Source organism: Gasterosteus aculeatus, chromosome 16, assembly GCF_964276395.1.
Source record: "Gasterosteus aculeatus chromosome 16, fGasAcu3.hap1.1, whole genome shotgun sequence".
NCBI lineage: Eukaryota > Metazoa > Chordata > Actinopteri > Perciformes > Gasterosteidae > Gasterosteus > Gasterosteus aculeatus.
In genome coordinates, this window is record NC_135704.1 from 8307648 (window position 1) to 8327334 (window position 19687).

The following is a 19687-nucleotide window of genomic DNA, read 5'->3' on the forward strand; positions in this document are numbered from 1 at the left end:
GAATATTTTGTTTGCGTGGTTTCATCAAAGTCTCACAATTGACATGAAATGAAATGACAGCGATGCTTAAAATCCGGCAACTTGTCATCATCTAGCGGGAAGCCCAGAACTCACCATGAGGAAAGAGTAACCGATCCACATGCTGCGCCAGCCTGCGGGACACTGCGGGATGGTGATGTCCTGGCTGTGGACTGCGATGGCGACGGACGGAGCTTCGCACACCGAGCATCTGCTTATGTACGGTTTGATCTCTGCCTCTTCAACGGGCATCATGGGAAGAGGAGCCGTCGTCGACAGCCAGTAGGACTTATCATTTCTGCTGGCGTAGTAACAGATGTCTCCGGGATTGCAGTAGAGGAAAGGCATGCTGTTGAACCGGGGGAGACAGGAGCCCGCCAAACCTTACAAACGACAAAGAAACAAATTATAATCAAAAATACAATTCATACACACACACAAAGTGTACGGTAGATAAATTGCATTAAATAAGACTGCCATAGTTAAAAAAATCCAAACAAATATAAATAGCAGAGCTTAATTTGGTAAGCTTCAAACTGAACGTGGCATCCGCTGTGCCACAACCGATTGGTGCCTTTACGAAGGCGAACTTGTATAAAACAGTGAAAATAACGGTAGTGTCAATTATCCAACGTTGGCTAAATTTGGCTGCTTCAGACTACTGGTCATAACAGACCAAGTGAAGCTGCTGTAGGAGACGAGCCTGAAACCCCAAGGGTGCATTTTATCATGTATGAATTAAACTTTTTACTAGTTGTGCTTTTTGCTTCTTTCAAAAATGAAATAGTCTCTCTTTATAAGAAGTGCGGTAACATTTTTCATCCTACTTTTCAGTCTGTGTTACCTGTGGAAGAAGCAACACTGAAACGAGAGCGTGCAATACATTTCTGCCGATTCCTTATCAGTGTTTTTAGACTTTCGTGGAATATAAAGCAGAGCTTCAAAAATTGGTTCTCCATTAAGCTGTGTTCTGCCTTTGATGTATAGTGTATTCATTTAGATATAAAAAATGATTGCTAATGAAAAGTAAAGTGGAACTCCCAATGGAATTAACTGAGGATGAGAACAAGCAGCGGGGAAGAGGAGTATTTCACAACTGCTGGATTTACCTGAGTACACAGATGATTGTGAGATAGTGTAACCAAAACAAGACCGTCCCTTTCTGTCATCCTGTCATCTATATCTAAAGGACACTTTCTCTTGTTTCCAGCCCCATCGTACCACTCTAGCTCGCTGTGAAAAGACGAGCGAGCTAGTGGTCTGCCCCCCATCAATCTGTGCCAGCAGTAAGATGTGCTGAGCCTGATTGTTCTGGAAGGTCTTCTGCTTCATTGGATCAAAATGGTCTGTTCTGACAGGGCCGTGCCGTAACAAGCTCACACTGGATGGAAGAAGCCAGACCGCACAATGACTTACCAAGATCCTGGTTGTGGGCCTTTTCCTGGCCCTCGAGGTACAGTAGACTGTAGCCGTCCCACAGTTTAGACATACCCACGGGACACATGGGTGTCTGATCCGATTGACTGTGTTTCACCAGCAAGTAACCCACGCTGACGCTGCGGCCCGGCATACCAGGCAGCCCGGGGACACCAGGGTTACCGCGGCGACCTATTGAGGAATGAACTCATTATCTATTATATAATGGACTCATACATGCACACTTGATACACTCAGCACGGTGCAACATGGTGATGTCAGTCAGATTCTACTTGCATTGATGCACTTGGCCCTTATTAAATAAATACTCACCTGCTCTTAACTGATTATTCAGTCATTAAACCGACACAAGAAAGCCCTCTTGGTAACTGTTCCCTGCTGAGGAGTCTCCGCCTACTTTAAACTGTTCAATCCAGGTCTGTTTACCCTGCTTCAAGTCTGCCCCCTGGGGTCATACCCACCTTCCATCCCTAACAGGCCGGGGTGCCCCACTTTTCCAAACTCTCCACGAAATCCAGGTGTTCCTGGACGACCACTAATCCCGGGCATGCCCTTCTGCCCACTGGGTCCTATGAAACCTGTACAGAAAGCATATGTGTCGAGAGCGCTGGCAGTCAGTAGGAGCTGAAAGCAAGTCTTCATAATGATGTCGTGGGAAACACTGACCCGTAACCAGGTTGTTATAGTTTACAATAAAGGAAGTGATGATAAACAACTGACCTGCATCACCAGGGGGGCCCTGTGGCCCTGGTTCCCCGCTGTGGCCCTTTGGTCCTTGGATACCCTGTGGTCCTCCAGGGCCTCTATCGCCTGGAAGGAGAATAGGGATGGGAATAGGACCCTGCTTTCCTGGAAATCCTTTAAAACCTGCAGAAAAGAAACATCCCGTAATGAGTAAGACAGAAAAACATAAAGGACCAGGTGTGGTAACATGTGAGCAGTCTGTATCAAGTGTATAATTTACCTTGAGGTCCAGTGTTTCCTTTTGGACCGACTGGCCCTCTTTCTCCCTTTACACCGATACCGCCGGGAAGTCCCATTACTCCTTGGTCTCCCTTTATGCCTGTAAAGATGATTTCAAAGTTGTAGTACATGTTTTTGTTGCCATTGCAATATTAGAGTGCTGCATGGAAGGCAAAACAACAATATTTCTATTGGATTTGGGATTATTAAAGAATATAACAAAAACAAATGATACTACACATTTTGTTCAGTTTCTAAACTGAAAGTAAAACAGGAAGTAAGAAGGACAAGTTAGGCTATAAGCAATTTACCACCACTAAGATGACGGTAGATTAGTGTTTGTTTGTCAGCGACAGCCTTTGAGAAAATGGTGATTTGGTAATTTGGGTCTGATTCCAAATCTCATAAAAGATTTATTCTTGAAAAGTCCCAACACGTCATGCTCACCTTTCTTTCCAGAAATACCATTTGGCCCCCGGTATCCAAATGATCCTTGATCTCCTTTGAATCCTTTCCTGCCGGGGACTCCAGGGTACCCATGTATTCCCGGCACACCCTTCGCCCCAGGGGGAGCATCCACACCAGGAAATCCGCTGGCTCCAGGGAAACCTGAGGCACAAATGGTTTAAGATGAATAAATACAGTTAGTAGATAAATCCCCAGCATCAAAACCAGGCTGAAGTGAGAGTTCAGCTTCTTGATTACTTTACTAATTAATCCTAAACATCAATGCCTGCCTACTGACTAAGTAGTAATAAAGAATATAATACCAAAATGAATTTACACTTCCGTCTTTCTTAATACTGAAAATCGTGTTTTCTTGGGTTGCAGAGAATATTGATATGCGTGAGTATTGCAATATAATGTTTATTATTAATAATAATAATAATTCATCATCATTCATTCCATTTTTATTAAAAATGAAACTGTTTTTTTAATGTAAAATACACTAAATAAGAGTTCTTGATAGAAGTAGTGAGTAAAGTAAATAGTATTTCGTTCATAGTATAAACGTTCTACCAAAAAGAGGAAAGGGGGGAGATTAAGCTCTGGTTGTTTTAACAATAACTTTCTTTGATTCTACTGTATCTTCTCACCTTGGTACCCTTTAGGTCCCGTAGAGCCCGGCTCACCGCGGCGTCCTGGTCTGTCCGGAGTCCCGCTTTGTCCTTCTGGGCCGCGCAATCCCGGCAGTCCAGGTTGACCTTGGTCACCTGAATGAGTGAAACATACATAGATTGTTTCTAGTCTTCACATGGTTAAAACCCGACAATCACTGCCGTGTTGCCGTGTGTCACTGGCTCTTTCTTTGACAGCTGTGCTGGTTTCGTAGATGCCATATTAATGTAGAAGGGTAAGGAGTAATGGCGGACCTTGAGGTCCCTGGAAGCCTTTCAGACCCGCAGAGCCAGGAGCACCAGACTGGCTGTTGGCGTCGCCACTCTGTCCCTTTTCTCCTTTGCCCCCTGGTTCCCCAGCTGGTCCAGTGATATCCAGACCTGATGAGAATATGGAAACATTTTTGTCAAACTCCTGAGATCTTTACATAAATTGGGACCAGGTCTCTACTTCACTGGATATAGTGAAGAAATATATTTTGATTAAGTATACCAAAAGTGTTTAGTGATACGTGAAAGCACTGCTTATAACACAGATTATTAGGGACTAAATCATTAAAGTTAGACAAGCATACTTCATACTCAAAAACCCATGTTGCTACAAGAGGACAGTGTGCAGTATGGACGTGGTGTAATTACATTTGATTGACAGTGACAAAACAAACCACCACCGCCAACAACCGTCATCTGTTTCAATGGCCAGTGAAAGTGGCCATTGAAAATAATCCAGATTATTTTTATGGATTGGATCGAATACCTGGTGTTCCTGGGATACCCTTTTGTCCCTTCAGTCCATCTAATCCATAAAGGCCTTTCAGCCCAGGGAAACCTGCACACATTTGCATAGTTAAATTGAACATGGTGGACAAAAGAAAGGTAGTTTAAAGTAAAAGAAAGAGAAGATGCTGGTCTGGTTATGTTACCTTTGTTTCCTGGGAAACCGGGTAACCCAGGGTTTCCATCTTTTCCAGGAGGTCCAGGAAAGCCTTTTTGACCTTGATTACCAGGCGTCCCCCTCTGCCCATCAGCGCCTGCAGAAAATATAAATTTTGTTCACAAGATTGTGTACAAGTTGCATTGTGATTCTGCTACACTGCTAATTATACCGTTAGATAAGGAACGTGAATGGGAGTCTCTTGCCTGGGTACCCTCCTGTTCCCGGATCACCTGCCTCTCCCTTTTTCCCTTCGATTCCATCAAAACCAGGTGAACCACTGTCCCCCGTTTGTCCAGTTAATCCTTTCTGGCCTGTGAAGGAGGTATCAAATGAATCATATCACCAACAAATGAGCATCTAAATGTTCAGTGGTGCCGATCAACGCTAGAAGCCAAAAGCTGTATAAATGATTGTACCTGTTTCTCCTGGAAGGCCATACTCTCCTCTTAATCCAGTGGTTCCTGGAAGGTCTATGCGTGGCCCTTTGTCACCTGCGATCAACATTTTTGTCATAATCACTTTATAATTAGCACCCAGATCTCCATCTGTCTTGAGTTTGAGTTTGAAGTAGTACCTTTGCCTCCCTTCCTTCCTGCGTCTCCTGATGCTCCGTAGGCACCAGGACTTCCTTTAATCCCCTGAAAATAAATGATAATTTATCAATGGACTATATCACGTCTACGTGAAATGTTGCAGTAAAGGAAATGTTGCAATACAATAAATGTATGTAATGTAAATAAAAGACCTAGAAAATAAATTATGCAACTGTTCACAAGCTGAGTTTGGCTCCTCTTGAAGGGTAATGAGTGGCTCTTTAATGAAGAATAATCAATATGGATTGCCAGTATGAATCTTCTCACCCTGTTGCCTTGCATTCCCTCAAAACCAGGAATTCCTCGGTTTCCACTTGGACCTGGCATTCCTTTCATCCCTGGCAACCCCTCTGCACCCAGGTCACCAGGGTAACCTTTCTTATTGCTGGGGCTTCCAGGAAGACCATGAGTTCCCTCGTAGCCTGGCACACCGGGCAAACCCTTAATACCTTTGGAACAAAATTAAGAGGAAGTGACGCGTGAAAAGACTACATGGAAATTATGGAAAGAGTGACCTGATATAATTTTTAGCAGCTCACCTCTCGGCCCGGTAAAACCTTGATTTCCATATTTTCCGAAGTCACCCTTGGCTCCCTTCATCTCGCTACGCTTCTGGAAGGGGATTTGAGGCTTATTTCCGGGTGGTCCTGTCTCGCCACGTTCACCTGACAGAGATGGTGAGTCGAAGAGTCAATGTGGCTGTTTCACACCAAAACATACAGCATACTTAAGATCTACTGGAATGACAAAACATTTATGACGACAGTCTCACCTTTCTCTCCACTTTGACCCTTCACTCCTTTTAAGCCAACTTGTCCCGGAACTCCAGGTTCTCCGACAAAACCACTAACGCCCTTTACCCCTATATCACCCCTGATCCCCTCAAAACCTGACATGCCAGGGGACCCTTTGTTTCCTGGGAAAGAGAGGCACCATTAGACGTCACTGAAACAGCTAACTCTTCTGGACAAATTGTGGACAAATCACGAGGCTACATAGAGCTGATAACATTGTATGTTTAATTCACTGTAATTGCATTACTAGATTATTTCTTCAAAGTAAATATCTGAAGAACAAACCCTTTATTCCTGGAAGTCCTGGACGTCCATCTGCACCCGGTGGTCCCCCTTCCCCTGGAGGGCCAGACTCTCCAACAACACCATCATTACCGTACTTCCCTGGGATGCCTTTTAATCCCATTGGACCAGGTGGGCCCAGGTCTCCTTCAGTTCCCCTCTCTCCAGTAAAACCTGGTGAGCAGGATGCCAGAAGGATGGCAGAAGGTAGAAGGGACGTCAGACACGAACAAAAGCATTTCTGAAGGAGGGTTCGAAGCCGTGCATGCTTACCTGGCTGTCCAGTACTCCCGAGCGTCCCAAGAGGACCTGCTTGTCCAGGATCACCGGGGTAGCCGTACTGGCCAGCCGGGCCGGGTCTCCCCTCCTCTCCCTGCAGGCCCAGTGGGCCACGCTCACCCTTGAAGCCAATCATGCCTGGCATGCCAGGTATTCCTGGAGGAACGGATGAAGAACTTTAGATAATAGCTTATTCAGGAGGTAAGGCACAGAGGCAAAGAAAGCCTAAGAGAAAGGCAGCTTAAATACATGCATAGCGAGGACATGGCTGACCTGGAAAGCCGAATGCCCCTGGATCTCCGATCTGGCCTTTATTGCCTTGAATCCCAGGCAGTCCTGGTTCACCGGGGGGTCCTGTCGATGCTCCAAAGACCTCTCCGTGAACACCCTTCTCACCTTGCAACCCGTACCGGCCGCTTGCACCAGGCACACCAGGGGCTCCTACTGAACCTTTTCTGCCTGGAACTCCCAAGTCTCCACGGGGGCCGGAAAAACCTGTATTAGACACACCCCTTATGTTAATAAAAAAATGTATCTGGACTAACCAAATAGGAGATGTAAGCAATTATATCTATCATGCTACGGCCCAGTTCTTCCAGGTCTCATTACGCCACTTCTTACCTGGTGGTCCAGGAAGGCCACCAATGCCTTGATCACCTGTTTCTCCCTTTTCTCCAATTACTCCTAATGGACCCCGGGGTCCTTTTTGGCCCGGGAGACCTGTTGGTTATCCATCAGAAATTACTCAAAGCAGGGGCCCTGAAGTCAACATTTATCAATATTGTTGTTGCGTTACCTGGATAACCTGGTAGTCCACTAGGTCCTGGAGGTCCATGCAGCCCAGGAGGTCCAGGAAAAGCATCGCATAGACCTGAGAGTAAAATCTTCTTTAGGGCAACATGATGTAGAGAGACTATTTTGGTTTGGTTTGATTTTTGTCAGCTCACGAGGCCGTATAATCCAGACGCAAAAGCACAATAGAGTGGTTACAAAGAGAGCAATATGGTGAAAATGTTATTATACCAGCTACCTGTTACATCCACCTGTCCTCCATCTTCTGTTTCACTACAGCCGCCTTTCAGTTGCAAATGAGAATGAAAAGGAGAGACAGGGAGAGTGAGTTCGAGAAAGAGAGAGAGAGAGAGGGGTTTTCGAAACAGGAGTTACTCAAAAGCAAAAGCATTATCTCAAACAGCATCGCTGCAGCTTGTTTAAGGGATGCAGCCGCTGCATCATGGTCACATCAAGAGGTGAAGACAGAAAAGTAAATACAATGGAAAACTGTATTCGTCATGCTTCTTCCTGTCTTTATTCACAAGCTATTAAAGGGTCATTTGCAGTTCACTGATTTTGCATTAAGAGAGAAGAATTAAAATGAAATACATCTTTGTAAAGACGGAGCAATGTGCATCCTCATATTGAGGTTGAATAAAAAGGATAGAAGAAGCCACCTCTTACCTGGGGCGCCAGGAGACCCTGGAACTCCATCATACCCCGGGAGGCCATCTTCACCAGGTAAACCACGTTGGCCTCTGATCCCACCAAGGACTGAACCAGCTGTTCCAATTAACCCGGATATACCAGGTGGACCAGGCCGTCCCGGGAAACCTTTGTCTCCCACTTCTCCTTTGGGACCTTCACCCTGTTGACATCAACCAGCATCAATATATTGTAGGGGAGAGTTAATTTCTCATAAGAGGAAATGAGCAAAATGAGATCATGTCATTTTTTAATGAACCGCCAATATAAATCTGCCAATATGATGGGTGGACTCACTGGAAAACCTTGGCTCCCGGGCATGCCAGGAAAACCATTTCGGCCCGGAGCACCCAAAGCGCCGGGCTCACCGTCTCGCCCGCGATCCCCTGGATCGCCAAGTTGTCCTACAACACACACACACACGCATAGGAACAAACAAACAATCAGTACATCATGCGCAGAGAGAGCAAAGGGATCACGTGTCCTATTCGACTCACTTGACCACAGGTGCTGATCTGACATGAGATTAAAAAAAAACACAGGTACACTGCACCTTTTTGTGAGCCCACGATCGAATCTCCCTTTCGACCCTTTTGACCCGTTGGACCGTCGACCCCAGGAAATCCCTGTGAGACGGCACAGAATAGTGTGAGGGTGAAGGGCTCAAAATGAACAACGGAAAGGAAAGAATGAAGACGGCTTGATTATTCTCACAGGCAATCCCTTGTTTCCTTGGGGACCCGGGTCGCCTGAATCCCCCTCCCGACCAAACTCTCCAGTCATCCCGGCATCACCACCCTCACCAGCAGGGCCAGGTAACCCAGGTGAAGAGTTTACCACATCGCATTCACACAGCCCGTGATCGCCTAAATGGTTACAGTATTTCCCCCACAGGAAAGAAATATGAAGTGTTATGGTGTAAATACATTAGAATTTAACTTATTCTTTTAGTAAGGGTAAATTAAATGGAGGTATTACTACGTCAGAATGAAACCACTCTATGTTCATTTAAAAATCAATCATTAGAATCTCTGTTAGCATTAAAAAAAGTATAACTACTGCACCTTTCCCTCCTTTGGAGCCTGCATTGCCGGGTCTTCCCCTCCCACCGGGAGCCCCTTTGAAGAACTCATCCCCTAGAGACACATATAATTTGAGAAAGAGAATCACAATAAATGTATAAATGAGAAGGAATAGTAACATTTGATTTACTCACTCGGTCGCCCACTTACATGTTCCCTTCGGCCCTCGAGGGCCACTGGCGCCCGGGCGCCCCCTGTCGCCTGGGGGACCTGGACTCTCAGCAGGGCGTCCTGGTTCCCCTGGTTGGCCCTTCTCTCCTGGCTCGCCTTTCATACCAAATGGCCCCGTAAAACCCCAATCTGACAGATACAAGAGGAGATTGAAAGGAATATTTATGTTAAACTCAGAACTTCTTCTCAAGTGATCAAAGGTTTAACTTTTCTGGGAGAGCGGTATCCTTTCCTGCTAATGCAGCCCCGTTGTGAGCAACGTACATTGTGTCACGCGTAAAGTACCAAATGATACGGCGTATTTTATCTGGTTTATTTTGTTTTTATTCCAGTAAAGACTACTTTTGAAATGTCACAAAGGAAAATAGAAAGACTACTTGACAGCGTGTACCTCGCGTACGTGTATTACATTACATTACAGGTCATTTAGCAGACGCTTTTATCCAAAGCGACTTACATTACACTTTAAACCCATGGCTTTTTCACATTTTCACCTGGGGAGCAATTAGGGGTTAGGTGTCTTGCTCAGGGACACTTCGACATGGAACATGGGGCAGCCTGGAATTGAACCTACAACCTTGTGCTTCCCAGCACACCTTCTCTAACCCCTGCGCCACGACGACCTCGCAGACGCGGCTGCCTAATAACGGTTTCTATTGGAATCTTCCGATATAATGTTAAATTTAATTTTAGGGTGATTTCATTTAAGATCCAGATCCGCATAGCATTTAAATATTATGCGTGTTTATTCTGTCCACTGTGGATGTCTGTGATATTGTCCACTATTCTACATATGACTGCAAATATAATTTATTTAGTAAATGTTAATATTGACATTATAACTGTGATAATAATTTTACTATATGTAAAACACAAATTCAATGTATTTCTGTCCTGGAAATGTGATCCCTCATGTCTCTTCCTTATCTTGATGTTTTGTAGAGTTTTTATCTGAGGCATCTAAAGACAGAGGGTGTCATATGATGTACGGACACTTGATTTTGGGATGTATATAAATTAAACTGACCTCAGACTTTAACCATTGTAAGTGTCATAAAGGCTAGTGTTCCCTTTACATATATGTTGTATGTGAATGAATATCTTGGCATCGGTTTACACACCTTGTTGCTGGGTGTCAGAGGCGGGAATACCCGGGGGTCCAGGGACGCCTTGGTCTCCAACCGTGCCCCTCTCCCCCCGCGGACCCTGCTCACCAAGAGGACCGGGAGGACCAGCTTATCAAAGTAAAAGCATAATAAAAATTAAAAAAATATGAATTAGCATTTCATGCACAAAGATAACAATGCCTTAATCCATTTGTGTGTAGCTCTGTAACACAATACCTAAAGGATTATAAATCGTTTTACGCTCCTGTTACGTCCTGATTTGAATATTGTACTATAAATAATAAAGATAGTTCAGTTTGTTTATTACCAACAGAACAATCCAAATACTAGAGATCTTTACCACCTTTGTGGGTTCATTGCCACATTTGTTAAACACTTCTGTTTTTGAGTTGATTTGTGGTTTGTTAAAGTTCAGTAGTGCCATTAAGTTCCCCCACAGAACAACTATTTTTAAAAGGACATGTTAGTATGTGTCAGGCAGGTTCTATCTTCAAACTGTGTATCTCTTCCCATGGCTGATAATTAGACGGTTTCCCTGGTATAAATCATCTCACCTGTTGTAGAGCCGGGCCAGAGGGGTTCTGTTATCAGTTCTCCTGGGTCACCTCTGTCTCCCTGAAACACAATTAACTTAATGTCACGGCTGCAGGTTTACTTGTGATTTAAATGACTGAAATCCCATGCCGGTTGGGCTCCGCTTTGACACATATCCTGTTATTTTTCTATTTATTTTTATCAGATAATAACGTGATCATTTTTTTAAGGACAAAGGTGTTTAATAGCATGTTTATTATACCATTGCCCCGGAATCAATGACTGCAAAGATTTATGATGAGTTCAACGAGCATGAACGAGTGTATTCTCACCTTAGAACCATCTCCACCTTTTGGTCCTTGATCTCCGGTATCCCCCTGAAAGAGAGAGGTCATCATGAAGTTATGAAATCACATCACTTATCCTGATGCAACCTCTCTATATTTTCACGGACGCATACCCTGAGCCCAGGACGCCCATCTTGGCCAGACAAACCCTAGAACGGCATAAACAGCACATTTGATCAGTTTAACGCGGAGAGAAGACAGCTGGTTGCTGGAATGTGTAGAAATGTGCCTCTGCTCACCCGTGGTCCAGGTAATCCCGTCACACCAGTTTCTCCTTTGTTGTCACCCTGAAATAAAGCCAACCAAAGAACAGATGAGCTCAGGGACTGACCTGCTCAGGTGTTAACATGAATGTATGTGTTCGTATGTTTCTGTGTGTGAGTGATCACACACACACCGGGTCTCCTGAGTCTCCCTTCAGACCTTTCTCTCCGCGAGGTGCCTAAAATAATGAAAAGGGGGAATATTATTGGAGCTTGTATCAGTGTCCGTACCACTCTCATTTATTATTTCAGATTTCAGAGACCATCTTTCAACATTACAGCACATGTGCACATGTAATGGATGAAGGTGAACGTGTTGAACATGTACGGACCGAGGGAAAGAAAACCTGCTGATGAGTAGAGTTTCCTGGTAGCCCTTGTGGTCCGATGTCCCCCTGTGGTGGAATTAGGAAAAGCAATAAAAGACAGCCAGCTTTAAGTAACATTACTACAGTTCAAAAATACTGTTCAATTTAAAAGACCCTCAATAAAAATAGACCTGCAAGTGCAGCAGCAAAATGTGCTTAAAATATTGAAGACATAATACTTGTTAAGGCAGAGAGAATGTGACAGACCTTATTAAAGACTTTTAACAACTAAACAAGTGGCTTTTAGGTGATGACACCTTTTGCCCATGTTATACAACAATATAAATAATAAAGGCCAGTAGTTAACCAGAAAAATAGCAAAAAAGTAATTGAACTACTCAAATCCCAATAGAAACATGCATGTAGTTGAATAAACAGCAAGATACTGCTAAATGTAGTTGAACTACTAGTTAAATGACATGTCAAGTCACCCCAACAGTACAAGTACAATTAAAATACTCAAGTTAAGTTAATTAACCTAAAACATTGCACTTCAACATAGTAATTAAGTAAATTGACTACATTAATTTAATGAGGATCTAAAGATGAAGAGCTCAAGCTGAAGTGGATCACATTACAATAGTAACAGCAATGCATTTTGTTTTAATGGCATTTGATTTACAGCAGTTATATATAGACTGTAGATATTAGTATGAATATGGAAAACATGACCACTCACTTGTTCTCCTCTCAATCCCTTCAGCACTTTGGGCATGGTGCCCTGCCAAGAAAAACAAACCAACACTTATTTGTATTCATAGATCACATTTGTATCATATATTACATTGAATATATATATAATATGTATACTTGTTGCCTTACCTTTGGTCCACGGGGGCCGGGGGGCCCTGAGGGACCCTAGAATGGGGCACACACAGGATCCTAATAAGCACTGTTTTTATCATAATCAATGGAGGTAAAATGAAAACACACACACACACACACACATACCTTTGGTCCTGGTAAACCTCTGTTACCCATCCATCCCGGATTTCCCTGAGACCCCTGACAAAAAAAAAAGAAGTATTGCAACAACAGAAACTGTATTTATGGATCAGACAATAGATGAACCCCGTTGTCTGATCATGTCTCATGAAAAGCATTGGATAGTTGGATTAATGTGCTTTACAAATATTCCGTTGAGTCCTGGTGTGCCCGGATCTCCCTGTGGAGAGATGGTCAGAGAGTCATGAGGTTAATAATATATATATATTTATTTATTTATGTATTTATATAGTATAGAGTTTCATTAAAGCAATATCAAGTTGCTTATGCAATTTAATGGAGCCAGGAGTTCTTCAGAAGAAAACCCAAGAGAGGTTTTCACTCCTCCTCCTCACCCTGAAGCGCCTCATGAACACACTGACGTCCAGAGAGTCTCCCTTCTGTCCCTTCCAGCCCGATTGTCCCTGAGGGATGAAAACAAAAAAAGAGAGAGAGCCTTTAATGGTCACTTCGGAGAAACAAACACTACATATTTACATGTATGTGACTATCCTCCGGTCGTTGCACTTACAATTAAACCAGGTGAGCCATTATAGCCGGGTGGCCCCGGTAACCCTGAATCGCCCTTCGTCCCGTTACAGCCGTCCGCACCTGGCTTCCCCCTGGGTCCGGCTTGTCCCGGGTGGCCCTGCGGAGCCAATGTGCATTCAGAACAGGCAGTAGCTACACACGGCAGGTGGAGTCACTACAGCGAGCCGCTGGGGCACCGGCCTGCTGGATGGACTTACGGGGATGCCGTCGTTTCCAGAGAATCCAGGAACACCGGCATTTCCCTGAGGAGCGATGACCACCACACAGTAAACAAGAGAACCAGAGCGTCGTGACTTTTAACAAGTAGATTAACCAGAGAAGGATACTTTACCACGGCGCCTTTTGGACCTATGATGCCGCTACGGCCGCGGTCACCTTTCTGCCCCTTTGGGCCTTCAATCCCAAAATCCCCCGGTCTCCCTGGAGGGCCGTGGGGGCCCTGAGGGCCGAGAGGGCCAGGGTGACCCTGAGATTAGAGAGGAAGATAAGAATACACCTATTAAACTTTGTATTTCATCCAAATGAACTGCTTTGGTGATATGAGGGGTTAGAAAAAAGAAAAATATAGAAGAGAAGATTTGAAAAGTGTTATCAACACAACATAAGAATCCCATCAATGCAATAAGAAGTAGACACACCTGTGTATTTCTTTGATATATTTAAGGCTAATTCCATCTAATCTCCAAATGTCTGCTTGTAATGTGGGATCGCATCACAAGAGGGAGACAAACGCCTTTATTTCTAGTTTATTTCTAAATCTTCTCCATCAGCGCTCCACCCTCTCTACACCCATCCAGTGGTCAAACAGTATACTGTCAGGATAAAGAACTGACTGCCAGAATCAGACATATAAAAACCAACAAAGCGATGCAACTAAATACATAAATGCAACCAAACAGAAACATCTTGAGTAAATATTTAAGTCCAAAAAATCTTTTCGTCTTTTAGATATTCTTGGTTTTAGAATCATTTGCATGCTGAATTTGTTTCCCCCCTTCCTCTTAAACGCAGCTGAAAGATTATTTAAGAGCCCAGAACACAAATGTTGGCGGTGACAAGATGAAGTTAAGGTGGATAAAGCCAGAACTGCCGTTAAATATCCCATTTAGTTAAGGCTGTTAAAAGAAGATTTTGATAGCTGACTGTTTTAAACTACAGACAGACCCTTAATCCGCTAGCTAAATATAGCAACTTGATTAAGATACTCCGAGTGATGAAGGACAGAAGACAGGAGCAGAGCAGATAGGAAGAAGGAAAATGTTTCTCCAAACCAGACCTGATTTTTCTACATCAGGTTTGTATCTGCTATTAGACAGCTTTGCGTGGTGTGTGAGGACTTGGCAGTAACGTGTGCGTCCTCTCTTCACCTTCGCCACCAAAATCACTTCCGCGTGTTTCCGTTGTTGAAAAGGAGGGCAGGGAGGGGTCAGTGCCATTGTGGTGTGTGGCGACAAGGAACAGGTGCCTCAAACACACACACACACACACACACACACACACACACACACACACACACACACAGTATGTATACAAGTATATCTCCATGTTGAGGGTATCATTTACATCTCCAGAGGACTGGACCTGACCAGTGAGGAGGCGCGAGGGGGGCTGACATGATACAGGCGGTGGTGGGGGGGCAACAGAATAACATAATAAAGTCTTGAGCTCAAAGATACCGCGGGAGGCCCGACCGTGTTCCTGTGAGAACCAACAAACAGAGTGACGTGGTCATTCCTGTGTTTGCGGTACTTGCGCGTGGTGGTCGGGGCTTTGTCTATGGGTGGCTTTATGAAACAGGAGGTGTGTGTTTTGTCTTCATCTCGGTCCTGCAGCTGTTGCTTAGAGAGCAGACAACCGTCCTGTCAAAACAAATACAACTTTGCCCGAGTGATGGGAGGCGTTTCATGCGGGCCGGGAAGTTTTCCACCATAACTTACAGCTCACGATATGTTAACATCATTATGATTTGCCTACAAAGCTTTAAAACCGAGCCTTTCTGGAAAACTGAGATAAAGATACTGTGGACCACACAGTGTTCAATAATTATAAGCGAATAAATTATTTGCACTGTCTTGCCAAGATTATAGAACAACTTAAAGCTACGGTTGGTGATCTTGATTTAAAAAAAACAGTGTTTTCAGCTAAAGTGGTGTAGTGGTTAGCACTCTCACCTCCCACACAGATGCCTCGGGTTGAAGTAAGTAGCAGAATTCAGTGGCAAATGAAGTGAAGTCTTATTATAGTCTTGCGACAGGTACCACATGTTTTGGCAAAACGGTTTCCTTTGCAATGAACGTTCGTGTTCTTCGAAATGCCCCAAGCCACATTAGCGTAGGTGAACTCCACCAATACACTTACAATTCAATCATTCATCCTAACAAAGAGGAAATATCAAAGTAATAAATCAACAGAGGGGAGTGGAACCACAGTGACAGCGAGAGGAGCGCTCTAAGTCATGTGCATGTGTGCAAGTGTGCGTGAATGTGCATGCGTAAGAGATTCCTATCTGAAGCACTTCGATGGTAAATGATATGCACTGGTCTTTACCTGTCTGCATGGCTTAACCAAAGAGCTGATTAATACCAGTCTGCTCTAAAAGCTGATAGCAGGGGAGACGCTTTTAAGTGCATACTTGTGTGTGTCGGTGTTGAACAAACAGCTACATATGCCGTATGTACTGTAAACATTCAAAATCTAAAAGGTACAGGTTTTATCAGATATAAAATCACAAGCTCATGAAAAAGGCCCCCATGAGTAAGTTTTCAGAAAAACGACCCCCCTCAATCATTACCTGTGACCCACAACGAGTGCGTGTCTGTACCTGCAGCGACGCCGTCCTCCCTCTCACAGTTTTCTTATTTTGCTCAACCTATAGGAGCCAGATTGTAAGCACACATCCAGGCGGAAAGTACGCAGAATGGGGGGGCAACTTTCTATGTTGCGTTTATGAACTAAAACGGACAAGTCATATTGAAAATGCTAGCAGTTCTTCTTTAAGGTGAACAGTAATGAGGCACTCGGGGGCGGAGCTTCTGGCCAAAGCCTGTCAAACACAACGTAATATTAATATGGGAATACGTTCAAATCAACCAGCAATTTATTAAAACACCTTTGAATATATTATAGTCCAGTTCAACACCACTGCAAACTACAACCTAAATGATGAAGAAGTTAATCAGAAGGGACAAGTATTATCTTTATAACGGTATAATTTATGTCTGTTTCATACAGCAGCCTACTGTATTTCTCTCCCCTCTTTGTCAGTCCCTCCACAGCTTTATTTCCTTCATACCTCCACACTCCCCATTCTTATCTCCTCATTCTACCATATTTCCTCCACTCCTCCTCCGAGCTCTTGATTGCTCTCACACCCCTTTGCATCTCTTTGTAACCTCTTTCTTTTCTGCCTGTTTTCTTTCACTTCCCGTCTCTCCCGAGTGGAGAGTGACCTATAAATCGCAGGTTTTTTGGGGGGAAATGACAAAACATTATTGAGGGGGAGGCATAAATTCTAGACAATAAATAAACCCCAAAACAATGTGATGCCGCAGGGAGTGGATGGAGAAAAAAAACACAGGACTGGTTAAGAAAAAATAGGAAGGAATAACAGCGTAGTGTAGTAAACCACTTCTGAACCTGTGGAGAAAGAGCGGAAATCAGAGGAATTTGAGGACTCTGAAGTCGGTCATGAACCCATCATTAAGCTCAGGAGACACGTGCTGCCCTCTGACTTTCCTCAGTAACTGAAGCTCCTGTCTTACCTTCAGCCTTACGTCCCGTGACTTTCATGATGGGACACAACGGGCCATCAATATGCAGTCAAATCTACTGAGGTTACTGGAGGAATGAAAAGGAAATGGAGGCAGCCAAAGGGAAAACAATAATCCTAATGAGTTAAGTCAAGTTAGTTTCATCCGTCTGCATATGAAATCATCTGCCTTCAATTTTGAAGGAAAAACAAAGATGAGGAGCTCATCAGCTGTGGGGATTTGTTGTTTTTATTGGTCTTACTTCTTAGTAAATTGGTAATTTTATATATATATATATATATAATTACATCTCAAATATTTATATATATTTGTTGGGCTTTGGTAAATTGTAACCAGGATTATTTAATTGTTTCAATTTAAAGATAAATCAATTGCACAAATAACAGTAATACACCATTGAATTGCAATCATATTTGAAACGATGAAAACAAGCGTCCACTGAGTGCGTGTGTGTGTGTTGAGTGAAGCTAAAGCTGCACTGAAGCTGTGAGCTCACAGCAGTGAAACTTGCTCCAAACAGGAGTCACCAATGTGCGTTTTAAACTTCATTTCACTCTGTTGATCAAGCAGTCCAAGGACGTCGATGGCTCATAGGGATGTATTTCATGGTTAAAATCCTAGTCAGCAATAGTCTGCTTTATCACTTCCATTATATTATATTACATGGCCTAACAGACGGAAAGTTTGTATGTCAGGAGGAAATAACAACAGACTGAAATAACATGATTGAACCACACAGAGAAGTACGGATGAACTGCACCTGACTAAACAGGAAGGCATCTGTCCGTCTATCCGTCTGTTTGTTGTGTGTGTGTATCAGTGTGTCTTTTGCATATGTAGACCACCGTTCATCTGCTTTTTAATCAATCACTTCTCCCACACATACACACCAAAACACACAAACCCTTCCTGTGTGACCAAACTGACTGAGACTGAGGTGTGAGATGATGGGATGCGGATGGTGGAACCAAAAATGACACACAGCAGATAAATAAGGGAGGAAGATCCCCAAAACTGCCGACCCTTTAAACCGCTTGTTGCCATTTGTTTTTCCTGATGCAAAGATGAACCTCTTATTTCACATATCACGTCCGTCAGGGACAATGACCTGTCCCACATCCATCATTTGCAGCTGTGGGAATGTGAGGAGCGTTTGTGTGGACCGTCTCCTCCAGTTAAACTTGACGTGTGAGAATCCAGATGAGCTCACAGGTTCACATCGAACAAGTCCTCATCATCATTGTTGAGTGTGGAAAGGAGTGCAAAAGAGCTCTTATATGACCTCAAGTGTACAGGGTTTCCAAGCCGTGGGATTAGTAGGCGTTTTACTTCTGCAAACAAGTGCCTTCATGATGTCAAGGGATTTCTGAGAAAACCCTCCTTCTCACCATGTAAAAAACTACATTAACCATAATCTCTCTAGGTCCTCTCCTTGCGTGTACGTGGGTGTGTTTGCATTTCTCATTCCTACATCTCAGACCTATTAAAAGTCCCCCCCCCATCTGAAACCACACATTTCATCTGGACCCAGACTGTCCCTTGGGGTGGACGGTTTTGGAGTGACTCACTAAGAACAGGATGGGAACACGCAGCCCAGTTCACGGACCTCTGACCTCTGACCTCAGAGAGGAATAAAATAAATCAATAAACAACCGGCCGGAAGCTCTCTCTGTTATTCCTTTTGTCTGTCCACGCACACTGGGACATTTGGTCATTTGTTACATAAGTCATGGACAGAGTTACTCATCAAAAGACAAAGAGAGTCGACAGGGATGAGGAGGTACGATAGATCACTGAAAAAGAGACACCACGATGTTCTTTGGCACCAACAAGAACAAGGCTTTACCATTTCCCACATATTTGGAATGAACCAGCTCGGGTCGTGCATGTTCTGTTCTCGTTGATGAGGGAGATATCAGGGTTAACTTCCCTTCCTCCCCCGCGTGTTTTCTCACCCTTGTAACGTCTGTCTGGTCCCTGATCGTTTCCACCTGTGTCCAATCACCTGCACCTCCCAGTGGATTCAAACCATCTGTGTCCCTTGATTCTTGCCTTTTCAGTACCTTTTTTTCTACTTTTCCCACTTCAGCCTAAAGTATATAGTGTATAGTATATAGTATATGGTTTATAAATAGTTTTGCATCCGTCTTGCATCCTGACAATAAAATCGCCTCAACATGAACCTCCAGCAGTTCTGTGTCTCTTTTTAGGTATTCGATTCTACATTCACATGAACATTATCCTCTGATGTCATAAAAGTGGGACGTGCTAATAACTGTTAAATACTTTTACAGTATCATCTGCAGACCAGCCAGGGGGCCCTTGCGTCGACACAACGCTCACTCGTGTAAACCGTAGCCTTGTGTTGAGGTCTGCGAGCTGCCTGCTGGGGGTTTACAATACGGGACGTCGAGGTATGCTTGCCACTAACAGAAAAGGGGTTTGGTGTTTGGGGCTTGTGAGCGAAGCTCACTCCTCACACTGACCTACACATGGCCAACCACTGCACGAGGAACCTACGGAACTGAGCATTCACTCGTTTAGTGGATAGCGAGGTCTTTATTCGGTCGACAGCAAAAAAAAAGAGAA

General features: G+C 43.9%; 1 protein-coding gene across 3 annotated transcripts in view; it reads right to left on the reverse strand.

Annotated features, from left to right (window-relative positions):
• Window positions 1-19687, reverse strand: part of col4a2 (collagen, type IV, alpha 2) — a 46719-nt gene that overhangs the window by 2146 nt on the left and 24886 nt on the right. Inside the window, exons 5-47 of one of the 3 annotated variants that reach the window (XM_040201007.2) lie at window positions 13660-13794; window positions 13526-13570; window positions 13309-13425; window positions 13133-13201; window positions 12922-12957; window positions 12744-12797; window positions 12615-12650; window positions 12472-12513; window positions 11757-11819; window positions 11559-11603; window positions 11401-11448; window positions 11275-11310; window positions 11147-11191; window positions 10835-10895; window positions 10275-10388; window positions 9133-9282; window positions 8965-9036; window positions 8615-8766; window positions 8454-8526; window positions 8198-8304; window positions 7880-8063; window positions 7449-7496; window positions 7218-7292; window positions 7043-7141; window positions 6695-6916; window positions 6416-6577; window positions 6146-6316; window positions 5839-5982; window positions 5606-5731; window positions 5334-5515; window positions 5048-5111; window positions 4890-4964; window positions 4677-4784; window positions 4460-4567; window positions 4294-4365; window positions 3792-3917; window positions 3516-3632; window positions 2866-3027; window positions 2420-2518; window positions 2176-2322; window positions 1917-2033; window positions 1435-1626; window positions 115-401 (exon numbers count right to left, since the gene is read on the reverse strand). In XM_040201007.2, coding sequence (XP_040056941.2) covers window positions 115-401; window positions 1435-1626; window positions 1917-2033; window positions 2176-2322; window positions 2420-2518; window positions 2866-3027; window positions 3516-3632; window positions 3792-3917; window positions 4294-4365; window positions 4460-4567; window positions 4677-4784; window positions 4890-4964; window positions 5048-5111; window positions 5334-5515; window positions 5606-5731; window positions 5839-5982; window positions 6146-6316; window positions 6416-6577; window positions 6695-6916; window positions 7043-7141; window positions 7218-7292; window positions 7449-7496; window positions 7880-8063; window positions 8198-8304; window positions 8454-8526; window positions 8615-8766; window positions 8965-9036; window positions 9133-9282; window positions 10275-10388; window positions 10835-10895; window positions 11147-11191; window positions 11275-11310; window positions 11401-11448; window positions 11559-11603; window positions 11757-11819; window positions 12472-12513; window positions 12615-12650; window positions 12744-12797; window positions 12922-12957; window positions 13133-13201; window positions 13309-13425; window positions 13526-13570; window positions 13660-13794 — 4587 coding nt within the window. The remainder of the gene's footprint in view (window positions 1-114; window positions 402-1434; window positions 1627-1916; window positions 2034-2175; window positions 2323-2419; window positions 2519-2865; window positions 3028-3515; window positions 3633-3791; window positions 3918-4293; window positions 4366-4459; window positions 4568-4676; window positions 4785-4889; window positions 4965-5047; window positions 5112-5333; window positions 5516-5605; window positions 5732-5838; window positions 5983-6145; window positions 6317-6415; window positions 6578-6694; window positions 6917-7042; window positions 7142-7217; window positions 7293-7448; window positions 7497-7879; window positions 8064-8197; window positions 8305-8453; window positions 8527-8614; window positions 8767-8964; window positions 9037-9132; window positions 9283-10274; window positions 10389-10834; window positions 10896-11146; window positions 11192-11274; window positions 11311-11400; window positions 11449-11558; window positions 11604-11756; window positions 11820-12471; window positions 12514-12614; window positions 12651-12743; window positions 12798-12921; window positions 12958-13132; window positions 13202-13308; window positions 13426-13525; window positions 13571-13659; window positions 13795-19687) is intronic. The other 2 variants (XM_040201008.2, XM_040201011.2) reach the window with 2 other exon arrangements.